General features: G+C 39.8%; 1 protein-coding gene across 6 annotated transcripts in view; it reads left to right on the forward strand.

Annotated features, from left to right (window-relative positions):
- Window positions 1-27,865, forward strand: part of UBE2K (ubiquitin-conjugating enzyme E2K) — a 58,022-nt gene that overhangs the window by 14,497 nt on the left and 15,660 nt on the right. For 2 of the 6 annotated variants that reach the window (XM_005877449.2, XM_014548681.1), the window contains exons 2-4: window positions 13,454-13,547; window positions 18,602-18,660; window positions 23,728-23,810. In XM_005877449.2, coding sequence (XP_005877511.1) covers window positions 13,454-13,547; window positions 18,602-18,660; window positions 23,728-23,810 — 236 coding nt within the window. Of the gene's footprint in view, window positions 1-8,561; window positions 8,873-11,009; window positions 11,104-13,453; window positions 13,548-18,601; window positions 18,661-23,538; window positions 23,616-23,727; window positions 23,811-27,865 lie in introns of those variants that run through there. The other 4 variants (XM_014548682.1, XM_014548684.1, XM_014548685.1 and 1 more) reach the window with 4 other exon arrangements.

A 27,865-nucleotide genomic window follows, 5' to 3' on the forward strand; every position in this document is an offset into this window, starting at 1 on the left:
CCGGCCTGGAGGAGGGGTGTCAGGACGGGGGCGGGACCTCGGCGGAGAGCTCTCAGCACTCTTGCGCTGGGGTCTGAAGGCGCGGAGAGGAAGGGAGAGCACATAGGCAGGGGGTTTAGGCCAGGAGGGGAGTCTAGATAGCCAGTTAGGGGGATCAGGCCAGAAGGGAACAGTTAGGGGCATCAGGCAGGCAGACAGGTGAGCACTTAGGAGCCATTGGTTCTGGATTGCAAGAGGGATCCCAGATTGGAGAGGGTGCAGGCCAGGCTGAGGAACCTCCTCCTCCCCCATGCACGAATTTGGTGGACCGGGCCACTAGTCTATAATAATAAAAGGCATATAATATGCAAATGGTCGTCACACCCTCATGCTGTAACGACTGATCAGCAGGAGGCTGCGTCCCCGCCTGGTGCCGGCCAGGGTCGTGATGCGTCGGCGGGGCTTGATGGGTGGGGCCGGCCGGGTCTGGGTCTCGCGTGATTTTGAGGCGCACATGGGTGGATGGGGACTTGACTCTGCATCCCATGGTGCACCCCAGACTCTGACAGGAGGGAAGAGGGAGCTAGATACCCACACCCAAGACCCATACAGCAGGGCGGTGGCTTTTAGGGGTGATCAGGCCAGCAGGGGAGGGCAGTTAGGGGCATCAGGCTGGCAGGCAGAGGTGGTTAGGGTCTATCAGGCAGGCAAACAGGCGAGCGGTTAGGAGCCAGCGGTCCCGGATTGGGACTAAACCGGCAGTCAGACATCCCCTGAGGAGTCTCAGATTGGAGACGGTGCAGGCTGGGCTGAGGGACCAACCCCCGCCCCCCCCAATATGAATTCGTGCACCGGGCCTCTAGTTAATTATATGTGTGTTTGTTGAGTTTAAATAAGGAGAACTGTTGGGGTGGGGAAACCTAACCTCGGAAAAAGTTCCTTGGGAATGACCCTTAAACTGACACTTGGGAGGATAAATTGTGGAATTAACTTTGTCATATATTAGGATATCAACTCTAATATGCATATAGAAAGCTTATAACTATTATACAGTCAAGACTGAAGGGCCATCTAATTGCTTTTTCCTGTTAAATAAATAGTAATTCTGTGAATATAAAAATAAGCATTTGCTCATTATTGAATTTTGGAATGTATGGAACTATATTAAAGAAAAAAATTATCTGTAATTGCACCCTAGGGATGTATGGAGCTGTAGTGATGGGTGGGGCAAGAGAAGACAGACAAGTATGTGATAAATGCAACACTGAGAAATATAGTAATATTGTATAGATGAAATTAAAAGGCCTTTCCTGAGATTTCAGTCTTAGATTAAGATCTGAATTATTAAGCCATGCCTCTAGAGATCATCATTCCAGGTCAGAGGAAACAGTTAATGTAAAGGTCCTAAAGTCAGAAAGAATTTGCTGTGTTTAATCAACAAAAGGAGGTTATTGTTGCTGGAGTAAGGGAGGAGAATGGTGCAAGATGATATAAGCGGGATCACATAAGATTTTCTAAGCCCAAAGGAAGAAATTTGGGTTTTAAATGACTATGGAAGCCATTTGAAGATTTAAAGCAAAGGACAAAAATTGTTTTTTAAAAGATCACTTTGGCTGCTGTGGGGACAATGAATAGAAACTGAAAATGTAAGGAAAAAGGATTTAAGAGTTAGGGGTTAAGTTTGGCTGGGTGTAAAAAAAAATAGTAGTGGTTTAAACAAAAGTCTGGAGGGAAGTATCTCTGAATTACTTGGTTAAGGGCTTTATAGTGTCAGTAGACTATTCTAACTTTCAATTTACCGTTCTTAGGAGTTTGACCCTTGTCCTTAAATTCTCAAAATGACTGTCAGCAGTCCAGACAACACGTCTGAGTTTCAGAAAGGAAAGGCATAAGGTGCATGCCAGCTGAGTTTGCTCCCTTTAAAGAGCTTTCTGAGAAACCCCATTCAGTGACCTGTTTTTGTTTTTATTTTTTATCCAGGTCTGTGTCATAACCTCTTCTTGGTTTAAGAGAGGCTAGGAAATGTTCTTTTAGCTGATTACATTGATCCCCAATTAAATCAGGGTTCCGTTAGTAAGAAAGAAGGAGAGAGGAAATTGGGTAGGCAACTTGCCATGTATAGTGGGAGAGTGGGGAGTAGGAATGAACTCAGAAAGATAATTTGGGGAGTCTTTCTTGGGAGGCCAGGCAAGAGATGATTGTAATCTTGGGTTTAGGGTTGAATAGGGAGCTGAAGAGAAGTAGAAGTACTCGGGAGATGTTTTAAAGGTACATGGAGTCACCAGAGGTTGCTGGTGGTACAGAGGAAAAATGAAGAAGCTGGGAAAACACCTAGAGTTTTCTCTTAGGCAGCTAGATAGTTCATGATGCTTATTTCTGAGATGAATATCATTGGAGTGGGTTAAGAGGAAGTAAGATAAGGAACTGACAGTCTGGTCAACTCTGTGTGTGTTTTGTGTGCGTGTTTTTTAAAATATATTTTTATTGATTTCAGAGAGGAAGGGAGAGAGAGAGATAGAAACCAATTTTTGAGAGCGAATCATTGATTGGCTGCCTTCTGCATGCCCACTGCCGGGGATGGAGCCTGCAACCTGGGCATGTGCCCTTGACTGGAATCAAACCCGGGACCCTTCAGTTCACAGGCCAACGCTCTATCCACTTAGCCAAACTGGCTAGAGCAATTCTGTTTTTAATAAACATTTTTAAATTGAGTTTATTGGTGGTAACATGAGTTAAACCATACAGGTTTCAAGTGTACAACTCTAACACATCAATTTTTTAAAAGTCCTCACCTGAGGATATGTTTTTATTGATTTTTTAGAGAGGGGGGTGGAGATACTGGTTGGTTGCCTCCCGACTGGGGATCAAACCCACAATTTAGGTATGTGCCCTGACTGGGAATTGAACTTGAGACCTTTTGGTGTCTGGGATGACACTGCAACCAACTGAGCTACCTGATGAGTGTGACATCATCAACTTTTAAAAAGATGTTTGCTTTGATAGGAGAGCAGAGAAGAAGGTGAGCTGGAGAAGAATATGGCCGCAGTGATCTTGAGAAATTTTTTCTGGTAGATAATAGTGTATGTTTGTATATTGGTGGATGAGAGAAATTATGATAGAGCAGGAGTAATTGAAGGTGCAAAGTCCTTGAAGAACAGAGGGGTGGTATTCCTGGCATAGAGGAAGGATCATTCTTTAGTAGGAACAGAGACACAGGGCCATGTTAAATTCCATTTGTGTATGGTCTTCACTTGAACAAGAAACCAATTAATGAATGGTTATGTGGGTTTTTCTCCAGCAGTGCTGCTTGGGACAGACATAGGCTAGTCTCACTAAAAAAGATAGACAGTTGATTTTTCTATTTGTGTGTGTTTTTAAAGACTGTACTAATGATGAGAATATGATGAAATGGGCTCCTCATGAAGTGCCAGCGCTATAATAATTTATGACCACCTTTCTAGAAAGTACTTTGGTCATAAAAGTATGAAGAGTTCAAATACGATAACCTAGTAATTTTATTTACTATTTTTTTCATTCAGCCTTTATTTTATTTTTTAAAATAATTCTTTATTGTTGAAAGTATTACATATGTCCCCCTTACCCCCCACCTCCATTGACTCCCTCCAGCCCAATTGGGGCCTGCCACCCCCTGGTGGTCAGTGCATGTCATATCGAGCTGTTGAACTCTCGGTCGGTCGAATACCTGAGGGGACAGTTTGCATATTTGCCTTTTATTATATAGGACTAGAGGCCGGGGCACAAAAATTTGTGCCCTCGGAGGGGGGGGGCTCAGCCCGTCCTGTGCCCTCTCGCAGTCTGCGACCCTTCAGGGGATGTCCACCTGCTGGCTTAGGCTCTCTCCCTGGGGGATCGGGCCTAAGCGGGCAGTCAGACATCCCTCTGGCAGCCCGGGAGCCCTCGGGGGATGTCCACTCGCCAGCGGACATCCTTAGCTCTGCTAAGGAGGCAGGAGAGGCTCCTGCCACCACCACTGTGCTGGCAGCCATCAGCCTGGCTTGTGGCTGAGCAGAGGTCCCCCTGTGGGAGCGCACTGACCACCAGGGGGCAGCTTCTGCATTGAGCGTCTGCCCCATGGTTGCCAGTGTGTGTCATAGTGACCAGTCATTCCCAGTCGTTCTACTGTTAGGGTCAATTTGCATATTACTCTTTTGTTATATAGGATATATATATTAAAAAAAAGAAAGCAAACTTTTGAGTTCAGTTTGGAGCACAGTAAGGGAGACTTGTATTGGAGGCATTCTTTCTATTTCTCAGTACTTCATGATTTTGTATTCTCTATGTACAAGGACTGCTCAAACATACACCGGGTAATGGAAACTGCTAGACTTATTCGGAACACGTTGAGTGTGTCTGAAGGATGCCTTTAGAAAAGGAATGTGTGGAATCACTTGAAGTTCTTGTTAAAAGGAAGAGAAAAGAGGGGTCCCTTCCTGAGTGCTCTTAAAGGTAATGGACCTCGTCTTTGGCGTGCAGCAGTTCTGAGCACCCAGTAGTGGTTGTGGAATGTCAGCTCCCAGCCCCCAGAGGGACACTCAGGGCAGACGGGAAGCTTGGCTTCCTCCATCGCCAGGGGCAACCCAAGCCTCCTGCTTGTTCCAGCTCCGTGGCCACTGCCATCTTAGTTGGTTAATTTGCATACTCGCTCCTGATTGGCTTGTGAGTGTGGCTTGAGCGTAACAGAGGGACGATTAATTTGCACGTTTCTCTTTTATTATATAGGGTGATAGCCATTTTGACAGGTGTGAGGTAATAATATCTCATTGTGGTTTTAATTTGCATTTCTCTGATGCTAAGTGACATTGAGCATCTTTTTATATGTCTGTTGACCACTGTATTTTCTTTTTGAAGAAATGTCAGTTCAGGTCCTCTGCCCATTTATTAATTGAATTGTTTGTTTGTGTTTTGTTTGTTTGTTTTTTTTGGGGGGGGTGTTATGTTGTATGAGTTACATTTCGGTTATTAACCCCTTATTGGATGTATCATTGGTGAATATCTTCTCCCATTAGGTAGGTTGTCTTTTCATTATATAAATATGTTTTTATTGATTTCAGAGAGAGGAAGGGAGAGGGGGAGAGAGATAGAAACATCAGTGATGAGAATACTGATTGGCTGCCTCCTGCACCCCCCCCCCTACTGGGAATCAAGCCCACAACCCGGGCATGTGTCCTGATCAGGAATTGAACTGTGACCTCCTGGTTCATAGGTCAATACTCAACCACTGAGCCCCCGTGGCCAGGCTCTTTCAACACTAAATTCTTCTCCATTCTCGTCTTGCTTCCATGTTTTCTGAAGAGAAGTCCAATGCAATTCTTATCTTTTTTAAAATATATATATTTTTATTGATTTCAGAGAGGAAGGGAGAGAGAGTTAGAAACATCAATGATGAGAGAGAATCATTGATTGGCTGCCTCCTGCATGCCCCACATGGGAAATTGAGCCCACATTCAGGCATGTGCCCTCACCAGGAATCGAACCGTGATCTCCTGGTTCATAGGTTGATGCTCAACCACTGAGCCACGCCAGCTGGGCGCAATTCTTTTTTTTTAAAAAGTATATATTTTATTGATTTTTTTACAGAGAGGAAGGGAGAGGGTTAGAGAGTTAGAAACATCGATGAGAGAGAAACATCAATCAGTTGCCTCCTGCACACCCCCTACTGGGGATATGCCCGCAACCGAGGTACACCCTGACTGGGACCAGGGATCAAGCCTGCAACCGAGGTATGTGGCCTTGACCAGAATCGAACCCGAGACTCTTCAGTCCGTAGGCTAACCACTGAGCAAATAGGCTAGGGCTTGTGAGTCATTTTTGAAACCTTGCTTCACTAATATCTGTGTAGACCTCTTTGTATCTCTGTTTACTGGTTGGGAAACACGTAAGATTGTTACAAGGATTAAGTGGGTTATTAAATCAGTTTGAGCGCTGCTTATAAAGTGCTATGTAAGTATGAACTGCTATTATCATTGTTAACTTCTCAGCAACATTAGCTAGCTACTCTGTCCCTGAAACATTTTTCTTCCTTTTGTACCAGTGGTAACAGACTCTTGATTTTTTTTTTATAATTTTTATTTCTTGAAGTATTACAAAGAGTATTACATATGTCTCCTTTTCTCCCCCCCCCTTGACATTCCCCTGGCCCCTAACCCCTAGTGTCTTGTGTCTATTGGTTATTCTTATATGCATGCATATAAGTCCTTCAGTTGATCTCTTAATTCCCCCACCCCAAACCCTCCTCAGGCTTCCCACTGTAGTTTGACAGTCTGTTCAATGTTGCTCTGCCTCTGAATCTACCCCTGTTCATCAGTCTATACTGGTCCCCATTATCCGTCCCAAGCTCACTGGAGCAGTCCCAACCTCACCGGGGCCGTCTCGGCCTCACTGGGGCTATTTCAACCTCACCGGGGCCGTCCCTACCTCACCGGGGCCGTTTCAACCTCACCGGCCATCCCAACCTCGCCGGGGCCGTCCCTACCTCACCGGGGCTGTTTCAACCTCACTAGGGCCTTCCCGACCTCCCCGGGGTCGTTTCGACCTCACCGGGGCCGTCTCGACCTCACCGGGGCCGTCTCGATCTTTCTGGGGGCATCCCGACCTCACCGGGGCCATCCCAACCTCACTAGGGCCGTCCCAGCCTCACGAGGGAAACACGAAGTTTGGCCCTCTGTCCCCTGCCGGGCGGCTCCCCGCCAGACAAAATCTCCATGCATTCCTGGTGGCTGAACATCCAGCACTCCTGCTCAGACCACGCCCTCCACCAAGTACACAGACTGCCCGTCTGCCGTCCCCCAGCATCCCACACGAGACTGGAACCAGTGGGCATGTTTGTGCGCCTGCTGGTACAGCGGTTCCACAACGCCGGCCCAGCCGGGCCCAGCCCCGGCCTGCCCCAAACCCGACTCCACCCCCGGATTGCGTCCCTCCCGGATACGAGGAGCTGAAATCTGAAGCCGTGTCTCTGCACATCCTACTCAGTCTCAATGCTCTTTCTATGCGAGGAGTTGAAGTCTGCAGTTTGTTGGGTTGGGCTCTGTACTTGGTGTCTCTGCACATCCTACTCAGTCTCAATGCTCTTCTTTCTTTCCTTCCAGTTGTAGAGCTTCTACTGGGCCAGCTTTCCCATGGTTCTGTATGATAGCTGTGTGTCTTATAGTTGGTAGTTTCGATGTCGTTGTGGGAGGCAGCACACACAGGTCTCTTCCTTACGCCGCCATCTTGGTTCTCCTAGGTCTGCTTCTTGAGTGTGTCTCCCATGGGTGCGAGCAGTTGAAGTCTGCAGTTTATTGCGTTAGGCTGCAAAAGCGCAGGTGGGTCTTTTTGTGCACCTGGCACAGCTTGGATGGGGATGTAAATTGATTAGGGCTGGGTCTCAGGGAGTCGCCATGGCGGAGCAAATAGCAATGGCTGCGTCTCCGCTGCCCCTCGCCTCTCTGGGACACCGGGGCTTCGCGTCCCCCAGTGCCGGCGAGCAGCTGTGAGACAGAGCTTCCCTCGCTTTCTGACAGCTGCAAGGCCATGCCACCTCTCCCTGTAGGGTCTGGTGCCTCATGATCCCGCCCGAACCAGCTCAGTGGATTTGAGAGTTTGTAAAAGCGCAAGCGTTTCCTCTTGTCCCTCTGGCACAGCCTGGATGGGAATGTAAATTGAGTAGGGCGGGGTCTCAGGGAGTCGAGGGGGGAGGGAGGAAATAGCAATGGCGGCGTCTCCGAGGCCCCTCACCTCTCCGGGACACCGGGATTTCGCGTCCCCCAGTGCTGGCGAGCAGCCGCACGCCAGAGCTTCCCTCGCTTTCCGACCGCTGCAAGGCCGTGCCGCCTCTCCCCGTGGGGTCTGGGGCCTCAGAGACCCGCCCCGAGCAAGCCCAGAGGATTCGAGGGTTTGTAACCGCTTCCGATTGAAAAAAAACCGCGCATCCAGTTGCAGCCCGCCTGGCGCGTGACTGTGTACCTCTGTTTTTGGCGCCTCTGTAGCTCCTACTCAGTCTCACTGCGCTTCTTTCTTTCTTTCCAGTTGTAGAACTCCCACTGGGCCAACTTCCCCATGGTTCTGAATGGTGGTGGTTTGTCTTATAGTTGGTAGTTTCAATGATGTTGTGGGAGGCAGCACGCACAGGTCTACTCGCTACGCCGCCATCTTGGTTCCTCGACTCTTGATTTTTTTGTTTGTTTTGCTCATCATATCTTTGCTACAGACCCATGCCTGAGCTTTAGATCTGTGTTTTTAACAGTCTACTTGGCCCTTGGAGTTTTTATAGATTTCATACTTCTTTTCATCATATCTAAAATTGAATTTGATTTTCCCTTTTTCCCAAACTCTGACCCTTCAATTTCTTATTTCCTTATCTTAGTTTATTATACTATCATCCACCCAGTTGAAAACCAAAACTATAAGAGTGATCCTTGTTTCCTCCTTATCATACACTTTTAGTATGTAATAACTAAATCCTGTAAGTTTTACTTCCAGTTGTAGGCAGTTCAGCATTGTAGGAAATAAGCCTCTCTGATCCACCTTCAACACAGTCAACTTTTAATGGAACCGGTCACTGAATTTTCCCAGGGCAAACAGAATGTAGGGAAGAGGGAAGAGGATGTAAGAACAAAGAACTGTGGACATGAGCCAGCATCATGGTGGAAACCCCCAGGCTCCTGTCTCAACTAGACAGGGGGAGGTGGAGACAACTAGAAAAGGCCTCAGCCCAATTTTTTTAAATGGCCCAATGGGAGACAATAAGACCTAGGTGATGTACGAGGAAACGATGTATGAGGAAACCGGTGACCCATAGTACTTAGCCTATGGGAACTGGAGGAGGGACTGGTTAAGCCTGTGATCGATACTACATATGTGCCTGTACAACCAGACACCCGCTCTCGAGAACGTATTAAAAGTTTTGTTTTCACCATACTTCTGTCTCTGAGTCTGTTATTTGCATTCGGACAGGTGAGCATTTCTCACAGGCATCAGCAGTGCAGGAACGAAGGGCCAAATGCAGAGGGTCACCAGGGCAGAGAGCCCTGTACCTAGCAACAGGCCCTTGCAGGACCACTCCCTTAAGTATTAACCCCTGGAGATGACATGTAGGCTTCAGCTGTGTTTCAGCTCCAGGCCCAGAAAAGCAGCAAAACCAGGTGGAGCAATGCCATGGCAGACATCAGGACAAGCTGCAATGACTAATGACCTCCTGCCCTGGCACCGTGCTATTTTGCGTACATTATGTATACCTTAATAAAATAGTTTATTTAAAAAATGTTTACTAGGAGCTGTATAGCTTCTATTCATTTCTTTTCCTTTTATATATTAGAAATGCATTGGAGCCACAAGGGAAAATTATAAAAATCAGGACTACCAGTGGTCCCATTTCGTGTTTAGCTGAGTTGGGAGAAGAAATTATAGAAAAGCAACTTTGCAGCTGTCCCCTCAAAAAAAGTAGTGCATTGATACCAAACAATTCTTCAAGTTTTCATCCAAAAGACTTATTTAGCCTCCCTGGTCGTTATAGTCATTAAAATGAATAACATTCTGTTTTTTAAAAAAAATTTTCATATATGAGTGTTTATTCCAATAATGCCGGCAGTATGGGAGAGCAGCTGGTCATACACAAAAATCTGCTCTACCCCTCCCCATAAACCAGCTGCTTATATTGTGTAGAAGGACAAAGATTACATTGGAAAGTAACAATTAGGAGCATGGAAAAGTAGGCAAGGTATAATAGTTATAGGTTACAGGCAGTGTGGGCTGGGTTGAGTGGCATAGGGTGGGTGACTCTGGGACTAGGTTGTTAATCTTTCCATAATGATAGGCAGTTCTCTGAAAAGGAGGATGGACTGCCTTCTGATGTTGGCTCCCATGTCCCTAGGGGCATACGACTCTCAGCCAGGTTAGAATGTGCTTTCTGCCTTCAATTCAAACTTGATCTTTTAAAAGTATACTTTTGCTAGAGCCAGTAAAAGGGAATGAATTGGGGTGCAAAGGAAAAGAGGAAGGAAGTGGCCAATGGTAAAGTAGAAGAGTGAGGTTGCAGGATCCTCCAGAATGAACTCTGGGCCTCACCATAGAGACTGTCTCAGAAAGAGCGGAATAGTAGGCAAACGGTGGGGTAGGGTCCTCCTGCTCCATCAGACAGGCCTCTCTTCCAGCCTCAGAGTGAACTTTGTAAGGTGCAGAACTGACAATGTCCCTGCCCTGCTTAGGACCCTTAAAGACACCTGACTCTTTGATCATGCTGGGAAGACCCAAGGAACAGCAGCTTACCTAAAGGGACACTATTTGTAGGGGCACTGCCAGCATGCCTGTTTCACTCTAAGGCTGGAATGAAGTCATACCATCTAGAAAGTCTTAACTAATGGTTGCCTCACTGCTGCACTCTTTCCTGTGCCTGCACGTAACAGGTGCTCATCTTTAGCGAAGGAAGGAAAGGGAGCCTGTTGTTTATTTTTATTTTATTTTATTTTTATTTTTATTTTTTACATTTTTTAAAAAAATATATTTTATTGATTTTTTACAGAGAAGAAGGGAGAGGGATAGAGAGCCAGAAACATCGATGAGAGAGAAACATCGATCAGCTGCCTCCTGCACGCCCCCCAGTGGGGACGTGCCCGCAACCAAGGTACATGCCCCTGACCGGAATCAACCCGGGACCCTTGAGTCCACAGGCCGACGCTCTATCCACTGAGCCAAACCGGTTCGGCTATTTTTAGAAATTACATTCATATTAGACTGAAACAGAACTGTGAATACATTTTATAAAAGAAGGCTTTGAAAGCAAGGGTTTTTGTAATGTTGTTAGAGGAACAACATCCCCTACTTCTATCCAGGATATTCTCATATACGTAATTCTGAGAGATGTATTCTCATTTTACAGTAATAAAATTGAGAGAAGTTAAGTGACTTACCTGAATTAATACCACAAGTAATTGGCATAAGTAGGATTCAGCTCACATCTATCTGACCCCAAAGGTCATGCCTTTTCTAATACTATTTGTCATCTTTTGCCATTTTCCATGTCTTCCTTATAGCTCAGTCTTAAGTGGGATTTTAATTAGTTTGTGGGGGCACGGAATTGGAGTTCTGGATTGTGGAATAATTGGATGTTTGAATTAAACTGTGGAGGTAGTAATAAAGGATAATTGTATAATGGAAAAATTAAGCTGTGAAAAATCTTTGTCTTTAATTCTCCATTTTCTCGGTAAATAAAGACACTACTCTAGATCATATAGAATGCTTCTTTATAATAGATTTCATCATGGTGGTTGTATTTTCTTGAGCTAATCTAGTAAATTTTTCATGGAGTGAAATACCCATTTTTCTCAATTATAATTTGGGGGTAATGAGGACAAAAATAAAGACGGGGTATAAAAATTAATAATGTTGGTTTACCATTTTACTAACCAAGACAATTGGGGGTAATCTAGAAGGCAGCTTTTCTAATTTGTTACCTTCTCCTCCCTTTCTCCAAACTTTAATCCTATCCTTTAGTATCCTCACATTTTTGGTTATTTACTTCTTTTTGGTAAAAGTATATTGTGGGAAGCAGTAGAAACTTTGAAAGCATTGATGATTTGCAAGATCTGATTACTCTTGTTTTACTTAGAAATCTTAGGAGAGAAATGGAAATCTGTAGTTATACTTGTGGCTCCTTAAATTGGTCTGTGAAAGTCTAATGCCTTAGGTTTTTATTTTAACATTAATTGCTGTGCATACTGGACAAAATATTTTATAATTGCTAAAACTGTACACTTAATCCTCTACTACAAATACCAGGGTGATAATGATTTTTTTAAAGCACAGGAAGATATTTCTCATTATGCATATTTATAATTAATTTTAATTTGGGGATAAAATTATCTTCAGGAATATATGAAATATTTTAATCTCAAGTATAAAAAATGATAGTAAACAAACCAGTACTAATTAGGATGTTTAATTTTGAAATGCATAATGTTTTTTATCTTACGCTCTTATTAAAAGATAAAATTAATTAGGAGTCATGAAACTTTTAAAATTTAGGTTTTAAATTGTATGTTTTTTTTCTGTACTTAACATTCTGTACTAAAACAGTTTAGTATAGAAAAAGAGTAAAAATAGTATCTTCTATTGTGGTGGGGAGAGGAAACAAGACTAAGAAGGTAGGTTCAAAAGCAAAAATTTATTCTTGAAATCTTGCCAGGCTTACTTTCATAAGAGTAGATAATACTGTGTTACTTAGGTAAAAATATGAAATCCTAACCAAAAAAATGAAAACATAACTTGTATATTAAGGCTTTATATTTTTAAAAGTTGAGAAAAGGGGAGGATAAACTATTAAAAATATAGACCAGTAAGATGCTAGTATAGGTCAGAAAATATAAATGGAGAACCCATTTGCAGACAGATACTTGTGAACATTAATGTGAATCCCACTGTAGGGTTTTCTGAATCACCATTGATCAGCTCTGATAACAGATTGAGAGATTTAAGTGTTACTATTGATAATAAAGTACTTTGAGAAGTAGTGTAATATGCAGAATAGATAGATGGTATACAAATTTAAAATAAAAATCTGTTTTGAAAGTAGGCAGTTGCCACCCAGGAGCAGGTCTCTGTGGCCTACAGCTTCTCTGCAGGCAACCAGTTACCCGTGGAGATACCCAGAGACAGACTCTGAGACTGAAGAGCGCGAGAGAGAGACTGGCTGTGGCTTTGAGGGCAGATAGGCTGGCCAGAGAAGCAGAGAGCTAGGAGCCAAGAAGAATGTTTGCTTTCATACAAATCTAATTTCATTAAACTTGCTATTATATCTCAAAAAAAAGTAGGCTGTTGCCATTGAAGTAAACTAAGCAGAAAAACAAATTGAAGAAGGCATTAGACAATTCTAGGGAGGCAATTAGGCTTCAGGAATTTTTATGGAAAGGGAAGGGAAGTTAATTAGATGCTTAGAGCTTTTACCATAATATTTCAGTTTACCATCTGGGTGGATGGTGTAATATTTCAGATATTTAGATATTTTAGATATCTAGAGTTGTGCCTAGTTCAAGTGAGAGCTTATAGCCTAAATGGCTTTTATTGACACTGATTTTTCTATTTATATGGATAGAGCCCATGTAACCTGGGGGTATAGCATCTCAGTGTAGTCTACAAATGAATAGATTTATCACTTTGTACCTAACATACATGAAGTTGGCAAATATAAATGTCTGCTGTTTTTCTCTGAACATTCCTATAAAGTCAATAGCCATTGTACTATTGTTCGAAGTAGTTTTATTTCATTGAAAACATTGAAGTGAAAAATATTTATTTTTTTTGTTTTAAATATTCTTAAAACTGGCTAGTTAAGTCCTAGAAAAACACAGACTATTATTTTTACTAGAGCAGATAACCAAGCTAATGAAAGAGGGGGTTTCAGAATTTTTATAGATAATACTTTATAATAGGTTTTTTTCTTGCTGATATAACTAACATTTATTTTCTGTTTATTTTTAAGACGAGCAAAAATCAAATTAAAGTAGATCTTGTAGATGAGAATTTTACAGAATTAAGAGGAGAAATAGCAGGACCTCCAGACACACCATATGAAGGCAAGTACTTTTTTCTGTATCAAAATATTGTGCGTATTAGAACTTGTCTGAAACATTAAATCAGAATAACTTAAGCATATATTATAAATTAAATGGAAGGTAATTTCATTTGGCTTAGGATATACAGCAATTTTTAAATAATAAAAATAGATACTTATCTGGACTTATTTTTCTTACTGAATTTTAGCTAATTTTTTTATTTTCCCAAAATAGATTCAGTAGAGTCGAGTTGCAGGTTATATAAGTTAGAATTTAATAGTATAAGTTAAGCCTCTAAATTATATGGACTATAGACTTTCAGTTACCCTTTCATATGGTATCTATAATAAGTCTTGCCTTAAATTTCTGACTGAAAAAATACTTATATATTTTTTAAATTCCTCTCCCCTGTTTGTCACTTAGCATTTCATTCACTCATATGTCTTCTTATAGGCTGTATTACAAATACTTGATTTTTTTATTCAGGAAAGCTTTGAGTGATTGTTTCAAGATATATAAAAAAGAGGCAGCTTTGCTGAATTTTATGTTCACAGACTAAGTCTCTAGCTACTTTAGACCATGAAATTGGGTGATAAGATACAGAAAAAAGCTTTATAGCTTTTTATTTCTTCATTACGCACATCTTCAGTAATGAATATAAATTTGGGTTATGTAGCATAACCAAGGTTCTTGCTTATAATAGGCTTTCAGATATTTAATAGAAATCATATAACTATTTGTAGTATTAACACTTACTGAGTTTTTACTTGTTAGAGTTTTACATGTCTTTTTTTCATTCAGTTTTTATAACAAATCTTATGAGGTAAGTACAGTTGTCACTGTTTCATAGATGAAGAAACCTTAAACTCAGAGAAGTTAAGTAACTTGTCTAAAGTCATCTGAGTGGCACAGCTGGGATTTCAGTCTCAGCCTTTGACTTCAAAGCCTATATTTCTCATCACTTTTCTGTTTGTTTGTTTTTTAATAAGTCAGGGTTGACTGAATATTAGAAGTGGTGGTTGTGTCTACTTTGAATGTTGTGGTTCTATAATCCTATAATGAACATTTACCTCAAATTTTTCAGAAGAATCTAATATAGTACTAGAATATTTTTGTTTTTGTTTAAAATTTTAAAGACCCTAAAATGTCTTTAGTATAGCTTACCAAATCTTAAATAATAAAATTTTATTTGTTTTCTAGTGCATATGAGTCATTTTTAGATATTTAAATTTTTATATTATTCATTGAGTGCCTCCTATATGTCAGCCCTCAATCAGATGCTTTCATGGAAGCTTTTCATTTAGTCCTTTTGACAATCATTAGATAATAGATCTTTGTTATCTTATAAAAATCAAGTTCTTGTCTTAATAGCATGTGTTGTATGTAATGATATGATATACAGTTGGCCCTGCATATCTCCAGGTTCTACATCTGTGGATTCAACCAACTTCAGATGAAAATATTTGGGGGAGGAGGATGTTACATTGTTGCTGATGTATATTATGTAGTTAGGTGTATGGTGGTTGTGTCTATACTGAACATGTACAGACTTTTTTATTGTCATTATTCCCTGAACAATATAAATACACTGTAACAACTATTTACATAACATTTACATTGTATTAGATATTATAAGTAATCTAGGGATGATTAAAGCACATGGGAGGATATGCATAGGTTATATGCAAATACTATGTCATTTTATGTGAGGGACCTGGACATCTGCGAATTTTGGAAGTTTGTATGTCCTGGAACCAATCCCTTGTGGATATTGAGGGATGACTATACTAGCTTTTTTCTGAAGGCAGACATTATAAATATTCTTGAATTACTTTTTTTAGGTTCAGATGTTTTAAAGATAATAGGGCAGTAACATCATTCTAGAGTTCTTTCAGTAGTTTGATACATATAAACAAGGTACTTCCTGAACTAAATCAGATAGGCAGAATGTTCTCTACTTTCTTGGCAACCCTTAAGAGAGGGAGATAAATTCAAAAAATTGGGACATAGACACTATTTGTAAGATGATTAAGTTATAAATATAACATTCTTTGCTAATTAGAAACAAGTTTGGTGGTTGGTTTTTAAGTGCTTATTTCCACTGCTGCCATTATATGAGACATAAATATTTGATAAGATTACTTTTAATGTTTTTGGGGTATATATTTAAGATAGATTAATTTAAATTATATTTTTATCATAAAACTGTTGCAGAGAAGTATTCACTTTGTTTAGGAAAAGCATCATTCGAAGGCATAAACATATACTACTTTTTAAAAATATATAAACATGGGTAAATAGTTCGATAATATTTATTGCAGGCTCTCACTAGTTTTTGAGATTTTTTAAAAATCTCAATTTAATAACTAAGGCCAAAATTTACCTGTGGAATGTTAAGTTGTTTATAATCATTGTTAAATAATGAGGCAGCTATTTTATGCAGTGTTAAAAGTAATCAGATTGAGAAGAAGAACACCCATGGAAAAATTACAGTATTATACGTGTTACTTAATTCTCATTTCATAATGGCTCAGTGGGAAAGGAACAATTTAGTTCTTGAGCCTTTTCCCCTAAGAGTTGTTTTGAATTTATAGAATTATTGATATTTTTAAAAAATCTCATCCCTTACCATGCCTTTGGATTAAGTTGATATAAAAATGATAAAATTTTAATATTAAGTTATTCAAAAAATAAATGTTTTGTAGGGAAACCTGTTATAATATGAATAATCCTATATAATAAAAGCCTAATATGTAAATCGACCAAATGGTGAAATGACTGGTTGCTATAACATGCACTGACCACCAGGGGGCAAATGCTCAATGCAGGAGCTGCCCCTTGGTGGTCAGTGCGCTCCACAGTGGGAGCACCATTCAGCTGACCGGGATGAGCGGCTGCTCCCGCAGCAAGAGTAGCCCCTTAAAGGGCGGGTCCACAGCCACTCTGGTGACAGGGATGAGCCGCACTCCCACATCTGCCAATTCTTGCAGGCCACGCCCCCTATTATCAGTGCACGAATCTTGTGCACAGGGCCTCCAGTGTAGTTATAAAGCTCCTTTGTGTTGCTCTGATGTATACCAAATATGATTAGATATTGAAAGTTATCAGATAATAATTCAGGACAAAAAGAGTAATTCAAGACAGAGCATATTAATAGGATGTGGAGTAGAAATAGGATTGGGGACTCTAGGATTCAGCATTATTTATATATCTGGGCTTTCATACTACTCTTAATAGATTGTTTTTGGACATTCATGAAGGAATAACTTTATATAAAAGGTTATAGAGACACTAATCTGGAAATAAATTAGAAAAAAAAAGTAAGGTTCTTAGGAAAGAAAAAGAACCTACATATTTTTCAGGCCAGATTTATTATGCCTGTATTTGAAGCTAGCATTTATAACTGAACATAAAGAGTTATCTCTGTATTCACAAAATTTCTTCAAGTACTCATCTCTTACCTATCTTATTTTTTGTTTCTTTTGTTTTGACTACTTTCCTGTATATTTCACTGCTGCCATATGCTTTTTGATTCAGGCATATAGTTCTACTCATGTATCAGTTACTTTGGGACTCTATTAAAAAGAATTAGCAAGAAAAGAAGAATTGGAACCAAAAAGGGCTTGAAGAAACGGGAACCAAGTGAATTGCTCTTTTATTTTTCCCAGATCCACATTCACCTATTTCTAACAGTGGAGGAGGAGGATCTGAGAGAATTCATGATATACTGAGAGTTGAATGTATGGAATTTTGAAGTTAATATTGCTTCTAGCACATAGTTTTTATTTTACTTTTTTAAAAAAATATATTTTGTATTGATTTCAGAGAGGAAGGGAGAGAGAGATAGAAACATCAGTAATGAGAAAGAATCATTGATCGGCTGCCTCCTGCATGCCCCCCTCTGGGGATTGAGCCTCCAATCCGGGCATGTGCCCTTGAGTGGAATCGAACCCAGGACCCTCAGTCCACAGGCTGACGCTCTATCCACTGAGCCAAACCAGCTAGGGCTTACTTTTTATTATGGAAAATTTCAGATATCTATAGAAGGCAGATGGTATAATGAATTCTCCATATAGTCATCAGCCAGCTTTAAAGGCTTTCAACTCTTGGCCAGTCTTTGATCTGATCATTCCATGATTATTTGAAGCAAATCCCAGGCATAATTTTCTGGTAGCACAGTTTTATTTGCTATATTTTCAAATAGTGAATGTTCTATTTTAATGAATCTTAGAATTAGGTTCTTTAGAGTTAATATTCAAATCCAGCTTCTCGTCCAGTGCAAGACTTTACCCTTTAGAGTTTCCTGAGAGGCTGTTATTATTCTCCCAGGTATGGGAAACTAGATAAACTTTTTAAAATATGTATTTAGCTGCTAATTGCTCAAGATAACTTCAAAACAGAATGTTGCTTTCTATTTATATATTACTGGTTAGAACAACCTCTTTGTAAAGCTTTGTATTTTGTACACCAATTTAGAGACAATAGTTTTGTCTTTAGGTGTACCTGTTGTTGAATTTTGTTTTAAAAATTTAGCAAGCAATGTTAACATTTAATTTAGGGCACAACTTAAAAGTTTGGGACATTTTTGCTTATGAGAGAACCAGCTAGAAATAGATTCTTTCCATTTATAGCATAATCTATATATCCTTTACCTCTGTACCATTGATTCCTTTAAAACTCCCTGCTTTCTATTTTTCTTTCCCCCACTCCCACCCCCCAGTTATTTAGCAACTCTTGTCAGTGTGGACTAGAAGAAACAAAAGACAGAATCTGTACTGCTTAATTATCCCAATTAAATCTTTGGCATTGGATTGTCTGTGGGTTTAATGTATTTATCTATGTCTAGCCCTATTATTCACTGATAAGCTAATATAGTTGTATAAAATGGGTATTCTGTATGCTTTAAATTAAAAAATTAAGCGTTTGATTATTTCCTTTTTGGGTTGCAACTTTAAAATGAGTTTGTTGTAATTGAATATAAAATACTACATGTTTTGAAAGTTCTACCACTATATTTGGCTTTACATGTTTCAGATGAGCAGTGTTCTTAACTTTCTGTTCTCCCCATTTTTTAGGAGGAAGATATCAACTAGAGATAAAAATACCAGAAACATATCCATTTAATCCCCCTAAGGTATTGTAAGCCTATTTCTGTGCATGAACTTCTAAAATATTTCTCTTGGCCCATTTAATTAATACATACATTTTAGTGCTTATTAAAATTAGAGTGTTTTGAGTTGTTGACTATGAAAATTTAATGTGAACAAGATTTCAGATAATGGAAGACAGCTTCTAGAATTATGATGAAAAGCAAGCTTACTCAGGCAGCTAATAATGGCTCTAGGCAGGAATAATAGGATGTGCATCTGACAATGGCTTAAATTCTAGGTCTGGAAAAACTTGATGTTCCTAGATGTTGGAGAACTCACACAAATTATTTTTTTCATTTCTTTTTTTTAATTATTATTATTATTATAAAGGTAGTTCGTTGTACAGGAAAGTTACATAGTGAAGTACAAAAAAATAGAAAACAAAATTTCAATATGACCACTTAGAGATGTTCACTGTTTTCATCTTATGTTTGTGACTTAATTATATATATATTGATTTCAGAGAGGAAGGGAGAGGGGAGAGAGAGATAGAAGCATCACTGATGAGAAAGAATCATTGATCGGCTGCCCCCTGCACACTCCCCACTGGGGATCGAGCCCTCAACCCAGGCATGTGCCCTTGACCAGAATTGAACCTGAGAGAGACCCTTCAGTCCGCAGGCCAATGCTGCATCCACTGAGCCAAACCAGCCAGGGCTGTGACTTAATTTTATCCTCATCCTGGTTAATTTTTATCTTCATCTGGGTTACCATCCACTGGATTCAATCTAGGTTGTCAGTATTATCATTGGAATGAGTAAAGAAGATTTAGCGATAAGGATGACTTCATAGTCTAAATCTTTTTAATGGAAATGAGTTAGAAATAAAAGACCTCAAGAGAGCCCTAACCGGTTTGGCTCAGTGGATAGAGCGTCAGCCTGTGGACTCAAGGGTCCCAGGTTCGATTCCGGTCAAAGGCATGTACCTTGGTTGCGGGCACATCCCCAGTAGGGAGTGTGCAGGAGGCAGCTGATCAATGTTTCTCTCTCATCGATGTTGCTAACTCTCTATCCCTCTCCCTTCCTCTCTGTAAAAAATAAATAAAATTAAAAATAAATAAGTAAAAAAAGAAGACCTCAAGAGAGACTACTTTCAACCACTACATTTTTACTATTGAATAATGATAGTAGCAGCTATCACTTGCTTTGTACTAAGAATTTTATATGCCTTTTCGGAAATAGTCTTTATAATAGTCCTAATAAATGAGGGAATTTAGGCTAGAACTCAATAGAAAAATTTCATAAAGCTCATGCGCTCTATTTCCATGATCCTGATGGAGTAAGGACAAAATCTCTCAGTGAATATGGCTCTACCAAGAACAGTCAACCAGAGTTTAAATCTTCCTTTTGCTTTTTAACTGGTTTTGTGATTTTTAGGAAGCAAACTGCTATTACCTCAGTTTCCTCATTTATAAAGTCCTCTCATAGGATTATAAAGATTAAAGGAGTTAATCCATGTAAAGAATTAAATTCCAATAATTCTGTGAAACATTTTTAACATCTCTGAAATCAGGACACATCTTTCAATGGATGGTATGTCATAATTTAATTGGCAGAATTTTCTTCTTAAAGGGTACATAAAATGTGTATTTAATAACTGATGATATTTGAGATTTAATGAAAGGTAATATTTATAACAGTGCCTGTGTAAAGTAAGCACTGAGAAATATTAGCTAGCATTAACCATTGATCACCACCCTAAGAGGTCCTTGAAGTCATCTGTTGTATTCATTCTGTAGCATCACTTTTTAAAAAATATGTTTTTTATTGGCTTTAGAGAGAGGGGAAAGGAGAGGGATAGAGAGATAGGAACATTGATGAGAGAGAAACCTTGATCAGCTGCCTCCTGCATGCCCCCTACTGGGGATCAAGCCCACAACTGGGGCATGTGCCCTGACTAGGAATCGAACTGGTGATGGGTTCATGGGTCAGTGCTCAACTATTGAGCCACCCGACAGGACATGTAACATCATTTTTAAATGCAGTAGCATTGACACTTAAATTTTCTCTATAAATTGAAATTCTCATACATTGCTAGTGGGAATGTAAAATATTGGTAGGTGCTTTGGAAATACTTTGATTAAAATGGTAAAAGTAGAGTTTTAATCATTTGACCTAACAATTCTACTTCTAGGTTTCTAGTCAGTAGAAATGAAAACATATATGCACACAATAATTTGTACGCAAGTGTTTATACCATCACTGTTCATGATAGTCAAAAAGTGCAGGCAACCTAAATATCCATCAATTGAATGGATAAATAAAATGTAGTGTGTCCATACAGTCAACTGTTATTTGGTTATAAAAACGAATGAAGCCCTAGTTGGTTTGGCTCAGTGGATGGAGCATCGGCCTGTGGACTGAAAGGTCCCAGGTTTGATTCCTGGCCAGGGCATATGCCCAGTTGTGGGCTCGACCCTCAGGAGAGGGTGTGCAGGAGGCAGCTGATCAATGATTCTCTCATCATTGATGTTTCTCTCTCTCTCTCTCTCTCTCTCTCTCTCTCTCTCTCTCTCTCTCTCTCTCTCTCTCTCTCTCTCTCTCTCTCTCTCTCTCTCTCTCTCTCTCTCTCTCTCTCTCTCTCTCCCTCTCCCTCTCCCTCTCCCTCTCCCTTCCTCTCTGAAATCAATAAAAATATATTAAAAAGACAAAAATGAAGTGAAGTACTGATATGTGGTACAAGATAGATGAGCTTTGAAAAGAGTATGCTAAATAAAAGAGGTCCGGCAATCATTGATATGAAACTTTGGAAGAACCAAATTCATAGAGGCAAAAATAGATTGGTAGTTGCTTCAGACTTGCGAGGTAGGGAGGAATGGGGACTGGCTGATGAGAGTTACATGGTTTCTTTTTGAGATGCGAAATGGTAAAAAAAATTCTATTGTGATGGTTGCACAACTCTGTGAATATACTGAAATCCATGAAGTTGTGCACTTAAATGCTCTCAATAAAAGTGTTTCATTATTAACCTCTAAAGTCATTATTATAGCTTTAAAGTGATTGTATAGCCCTGGCTCTGTTTTAGGCACCATTAGGTATTATTTCACTTGCTTAAACCATAAACCTTCTGACATCTTCAGTAGTAATTTAAAATTCTGTTTTCCAATATAATTTTGAACCAACTTTTGTTTTAAAGTCACAAAAGGCTGTAATGTCTGAATTACTGAAATTCTGGCATAAGAATTATATTTTGAACTCAGTGGTAAAATTTAAGATGTGAATATTGAGGTTATATCTGTTATGAAGAAATGTTTGTTGTACATAAGCTCTGTATAGCCTGTCTTACTTGACCTGCACTATATTTGAGAGGGATACTGTTTAGCCTTGTAATAACAGGATTGTCATTATGTTAATTGTATGTGTATTCAGTATGAGGCACATTAAATATTTGGGATGCTCTAGTAGACAGGAGAGAGAAAGAAAGGTGTGTGAAGGCCCCAAGGCAAAAAGAAAAAATCATACTTTTTTAAAATATGACTTTTGGAGCAAATGCATGGAATATGATGTAGAAGTGAGATTTGAGAGATAGGTAGGGCCACTTTATGAATGTGGGCTTGCACAAAAGGAATGAGAAGCCATTAAAGGGCCTTAAATAGAGTAGTGGTATGAATCAGATTTGTTTTAAAGGATTCTCTTTGGTTTCAATGTGGAGAATGGATTGTAGGAAGCAGAACTGAAGGTAGTAAAGTTAGCAAATTGTTCAGTAACCCAGATGAAGAATGATCTCCTATAACAGCGGTTCTCAACCTGTGGGTCGCGAGCCCTTTGGTGGTCGAACGACCCTTTCACAGGGGTCGCCTAAGACCACCCTGCATATCAGATATTTACATTACGATTCATAACAGTAGCAACATTACAGTTATGAAGTAGCAATGAAAATAATTTTATGGTTGGGTCACAACATGAGGAACTGTATTTAAAGGGCCAGAAGGTTGAGAACCACTGTCCTATAACGAGATGGTGATTCTGTGAATGGAGAGAAGTAGATATCGTTGAAATCATTAAAATTATTTTAAGAATAAAAAAAGGATCAAGGCATGGAAAGTGTCCATTAGTTTTAGGTGTTTTGAAGCCATTAGTGACTTAAAGTGCTTTTTCAAATGGCATATATGTTAGTGAGTAAGTAGGTGAGGAAGTTAGAGATAAGTAGAATAGACAAATCCAAGTCATAAGGAAAAAAAGTGCAAGTTGTTTAGCCTCTTTCCTTAGCTTAGATTTGGAGCATATATTAATGAGTTGATTTTTTTATTGATTTCAAAGAGGAAGAGCGAAATAGAGACATTAATGATGAGAGAGAATCATTGATTGGCTGCCTCCTGCACACCTCACACTGGGGATTGAACCTGCAACCCGGGCATGTACCCTGACCAGGAATCGAACCATGACCTCCTGGTTCATAGGCTGACACTCCACCACTGAGCCACACCGGCTGGGCAATGAGTTGATTTTTTTGATTTTTAAAATTTTATTATGTATTGGTTCTAAGACTAGAGACTTAGAATCTGAAATCAGAGTTTATGAGTTTGTACTTTGTTCTATTGCTAACTAGTTGTTTGATTTTGGATCAGTATGTTAAAACTCTAAGCCTCAGTGTCTCTTCCATGCCTGGCACATAATAATAGGCAGTTGAATTCTTTTTTAAAAAGAATTTGCTAAAAAAAATTACTACAGAAAAATTAGGAGCAATCTTACAGCCACTTACTATTTGTGCTTCCATTTACTACTGATTTTGCTCACTTTTTCCTTCAAACTTATTCTACACCTTACTTCACACTAAAAAAGTTTGTTTACTATCTGTGAACGCCTAGTAATTGTTGGGTTTCTTTAAGGGCGGAGCATTTATTAAAAGGTTTAAAAAGAATGTATGTCAATGACAACATTTGGCTTACTACTTCAGTGCTTTTTCTTCTATACCACTCCTTTCTCTTAGGCAAAATGATGTAAGAATGGGCACTCTTTTTAAATATGAGGATTTCTTTCTCTTGTAATTCTATTTAAACTATATGTGTTTTATTTCTGTTACTTAAAAATTTGTATGCTTTGTATTTTTAGGTCCGGTTTATCACTAAAATATGGCATCCTAATATTAGTTCTGTCACAGGGGCTATTTGTTTGGATATCCTGAAAGATCAATGGTAAGAGATTTTCAGTTTACCTTCTCCCCTCTCCCATATAAATTCCAAGACTATATTTGGAGTGTTAAATGAGTACTGCTTCAAAGCATAAGCTGTATATACAGAGGTGGGCAAAAGTAGATTTATAGTTCATATGGTAAATAATACAATAAATAATACAAGAATAAACTGTTTTGCATATGCATAACTGTAAGCCTACTTTTGCCCACCATGTATTACAGTTTCTCTTATTTGGGCAATGACTTTAATATTTATGTAGTTAAGTACATAATTGAAAATGTGTTATAATTGAGATCACAGTCTATATTTTAATACAGACTTATTAAGTAATGTCAGATGCTAGCTTACCTCTTGAGAAAAGTCTTGGACTTCATTTGTTATTTTGGCAAATTTGATTTTTTGTTGTCTTGAAGATATTTGTGAAGACTAAAAAAAAGTATTGAAATAATCAGCTCTGGCTTAGATGGTGTTACCCAACAAAAATGTGAAAATTTGTGTTAATTGAGCACAGTTTAAGTTTCAGATTCCAAGAAGTACCTTTGTAGGTGATATCTTCATTTGCACAGTAATTTATAGTACTTTCACATATTTTGTCTGATTTTATCTTAACAGAGTGTTTTAAGAGTTTTTACTCTGACCCAGGTCTGTGTGGCTCAGTTGGTTTTGCATTGTCCCATGCCTCTAGAGCAGGGGTGGGCAACTCCTGGCACGCGTGCCAAACATGGCACGCCAGTAACTTTTGCTGGCACGCAAAACCCTCTCTTATAATCTTCCATTTACAATTTTTTTCTTAATATCGACTTTTTTATTTTTCAGATAAATTCAGTGTAGGTGCATCTTAGATAAATAAATAATTTTACATAACATGTATACATTAAAAAATTAATGTATTTTTCATCATTATATACTGTGTTTTTGTCGCTTGAATGAATTTTATTATTTCTTCAAGGTTTTCCACATACGTACACCTTAAGATATATCAAATAGGCGTAACATGTTCTCAAAAAATTAGGGTTGACACGCAGAAGAATTTTGAGTCAGAGATTTTGCTGGTTTTGGCACGCACTCACAAAAAGGTTGCCCACCCCTGCTCTAGAGGTTTGATTTCTAGTCAGGACACATGCCTGGGTTCCAGGCTCAATACCCAGTAGGGGGCAGGAGGCAGCTAATCCATGTTTCTCTCTCTATCTCCCTTTCCCTTCCTCTCTTTCTCAAAATCAAGAAGCTTTTCTTTTTTTTTTTTTTTTTTAATTAAATCTTTATTGTTCAGGTTACATTTGTTCCTCTTTTTTTCCCCCCCCTAACTCCCCTCCTCCCAGTTCCCGCCCCACCCTCCGCCCTCACTCCCCACCCACTGTCCTCATCCATAGGTGCACGATTTTTGTCCAGTTTCTTCCCGCATCTCCCATTCCCCTTTCCCCGCCAAGAATAGTCAGTCCATTCCCTTTCTATGTCCCTGATTCATTATAATCACCAGTTCATTCTGTACATCAGATTATTTATTCACTTGGTTCTTAGATTCACTTGTTGATAGATGCATGTTTGTTGTTCACAATTTGTATCTTTACCTTTTTCTTCTTCCTCTTCTTAAAGGATACCTTTCAGCATTTCGTATAATACTGGTTTAGTGGTGATGAACTCCTTTAGCTTTTCCTTATCTGTGAAGCTCTTTATCTGACCTTCAATTCTGAATGATAGCTTTGCTGGATAAAGTATTCTTGGTTGTAGGTTCTTGGTATTCAGCACTTTGAATATTTCTTGCCATTCCCTTCTGGCCTGCCAAGTTTCTGTTGAGAAATCAGCTGACAGTCGTATGGGTATTCCCTTGTAGGTAATTGAGTCTCTTTCTCTTGCTGCTTTTAAGATTCTCTCTTTGTCTTTTGCTCTTGGCATTTTAATTATGATGTGTCTTGGTGTGGTCCTCTTTGGATTCCTTTTGTTTGGGGTTCTCTGCGCTTCTTGGACCTGTAAGTCCATTTCTTTCACCAGGTGGGGGAAGTTTTCTGCCATTATTTCTTCAAATAGGTTTTCAATATCTTGCTGTCTCTCATCTTCTGGCACCCCTATTATTCTGATGTTGGTACGCTTGAAGCTGTCCCAGAGGCTCCTTACACTATCTTCGTATTTTCGGATTCTTTTTTCATTTTGCTTTTCCGGTTGGGTGTTTTTTGCTTCTTCGCATTTCAAATCTTTGACTTGATTCTTGCGCTCCTCTGGTCTGCTATTGGGTGTCTGTATAATATTCTTTATTTCAGTCCGTGTATGCTTAATTTCTAGTTGGTTCTTTATCATAGCATCGAGGGTCTCATTAGTTTTCGTGACTCTCTCCTCAAGTTTATTGACAGCTTCTAGCACATTTTTGCAAGCCCTCAAAATTGCGATTTTTAGCTCTATATCCTCCATTTCTGTCATGTTTTTTTGTCTCCGCATTTTTTATGCTTTCTTGGTGCACCCCCTAGTGGTCTTTGTGCGCAGTCTTGTTCTAGTTGAGCCTTGATTGTTGTAGTTAATACTAGAGGGATTTGACCACCAGGCCGACTGGCTGTGTGAATCAGCTGTGTCTGCCGCGGAAAACTTCTGTCCTCTGGGGAGGTGCTAATCTAGCCTTTGCCTGAGGCGATCTGGCAAATGGCTCTGCGCAGGGCTTGGGCGGGGCGGGCTCAACAGGGCGGGGGGAGGGAGCGGTTATGGCCCCTCTCAGTCCCGTTCCCAGAGGCTCTGCTTCTCAGAACCCCCGGAACCGCTGCAAACCTCGGAGGGAAAGCTGCCTTCCAACTGATGCCAGACACTCCCGCTTCTCCCGTTTGGGTCCGAGTCCCCAGCGATTCGCCCGTATCTGGAGCTCAGAGTCTGAGACTCCCCCCTGACCGAAAACGACAACCGCGCTCTCAGCCACCAGCCCGCTTTGCGCGCGCACCTCCGCACCTGAGTTTTTTCCACACTGCGCCTCCTCTGAGCCTCGGTGTGCTGTTATTTTTCCTTCTAGTTGAAGAGTCTCTCCTCAGCCAGCCTTCCTGCGGTTCTGGGTGATGTCCGTTCCGTCTTTTAGTTGTATTTTTGAAGTGGTTGTTTGCGGCAGCAGTCTGCGGTGTTTACCTATGCCGCCATCTTGGTCTCTCCCAAGAAGCTTTTCTTTTCTTTTTTTTTTAACTTTCTTACTCTGGAGCCATTATGTTCAAAATGTTCAAATCTTGGTTCTGCCATTTACTGAACAGTGTAGTCTTGAGCAAATTACTTAATGCAGTGGTTCTCAACCTTCCTAATGCCGTGACCCTTTAATACAGTTCCTCATGTTATGGTGACCCCTAACCATAAAATTATTTTCGTTGCTACCTCATAACTAATTTTGCTACTGTTATGGATTGTAATGTAAATATCTGATATGCAGGATGTATTTTCATTGTTACAAATTGAACATAATTAAAGCATAGTGATTAATCACAAAAACAATATGTAATTATATATTCAATATGTGTTTTCCGATGGTCTTAAGCGACCCCTGTGAAAGGATCGTTCGACCCCCAAAGGGGTCGTGACCCACAGGTTGAGAACCCCTGACTTAATGTTTGTGCCTTATCTGTTCACTCATCTGAAAAAAAATGGGGTTAATACTTTCTTCATAAGGCTGTTGACAGGATTGAGTGAATTGTTTTATGTCTGGCATATTCTGAAACTGGTTGAAAAGACTAAGACAAAGAGGTATAAAAAGACATTGGGGCCCAGCTGGTGTGGCTCAGTGGTTGAGCGTGGACCCATGAACACGGAGGTAACTGGTTCAATTTCCCATCAGGGCATGTGCCCAGGTTGCAGTCAGGCAGGGAACATAAAGACATTGAAGTGGGAGAAAATAGTAGTAATGTGTTTGATTTGTTAAGGAAGGGAAAGAATGGAACCTGAACAAGGTGAGACAGGAATGACAACATTCAGTGTGTGGGCGACTTGGTTTATTTAGTAACTGGATAAACAGGCAAGATTTGCTGGTTTTGTTTTTTCATTCTAATAGCACATCTGTGTAAGGCTTCTCCCTCAGTATATCATCTCTTGGGATCTAGTTT

Source organism: Myotis brandtii, unplaced genomic scaffold, assembly GCF_000412655.1.
Source record: "Myotis brandtii unplaced genomic scaffold, ASM41265v1 scaffold520, whole genome shotgun sequence".
Lineage (NCBI taxonomy): Eukaryota > Metazoa > Chordata > Mammalia > Chiroptera > Vespertilionidae > Myotis > Myotis brandtii.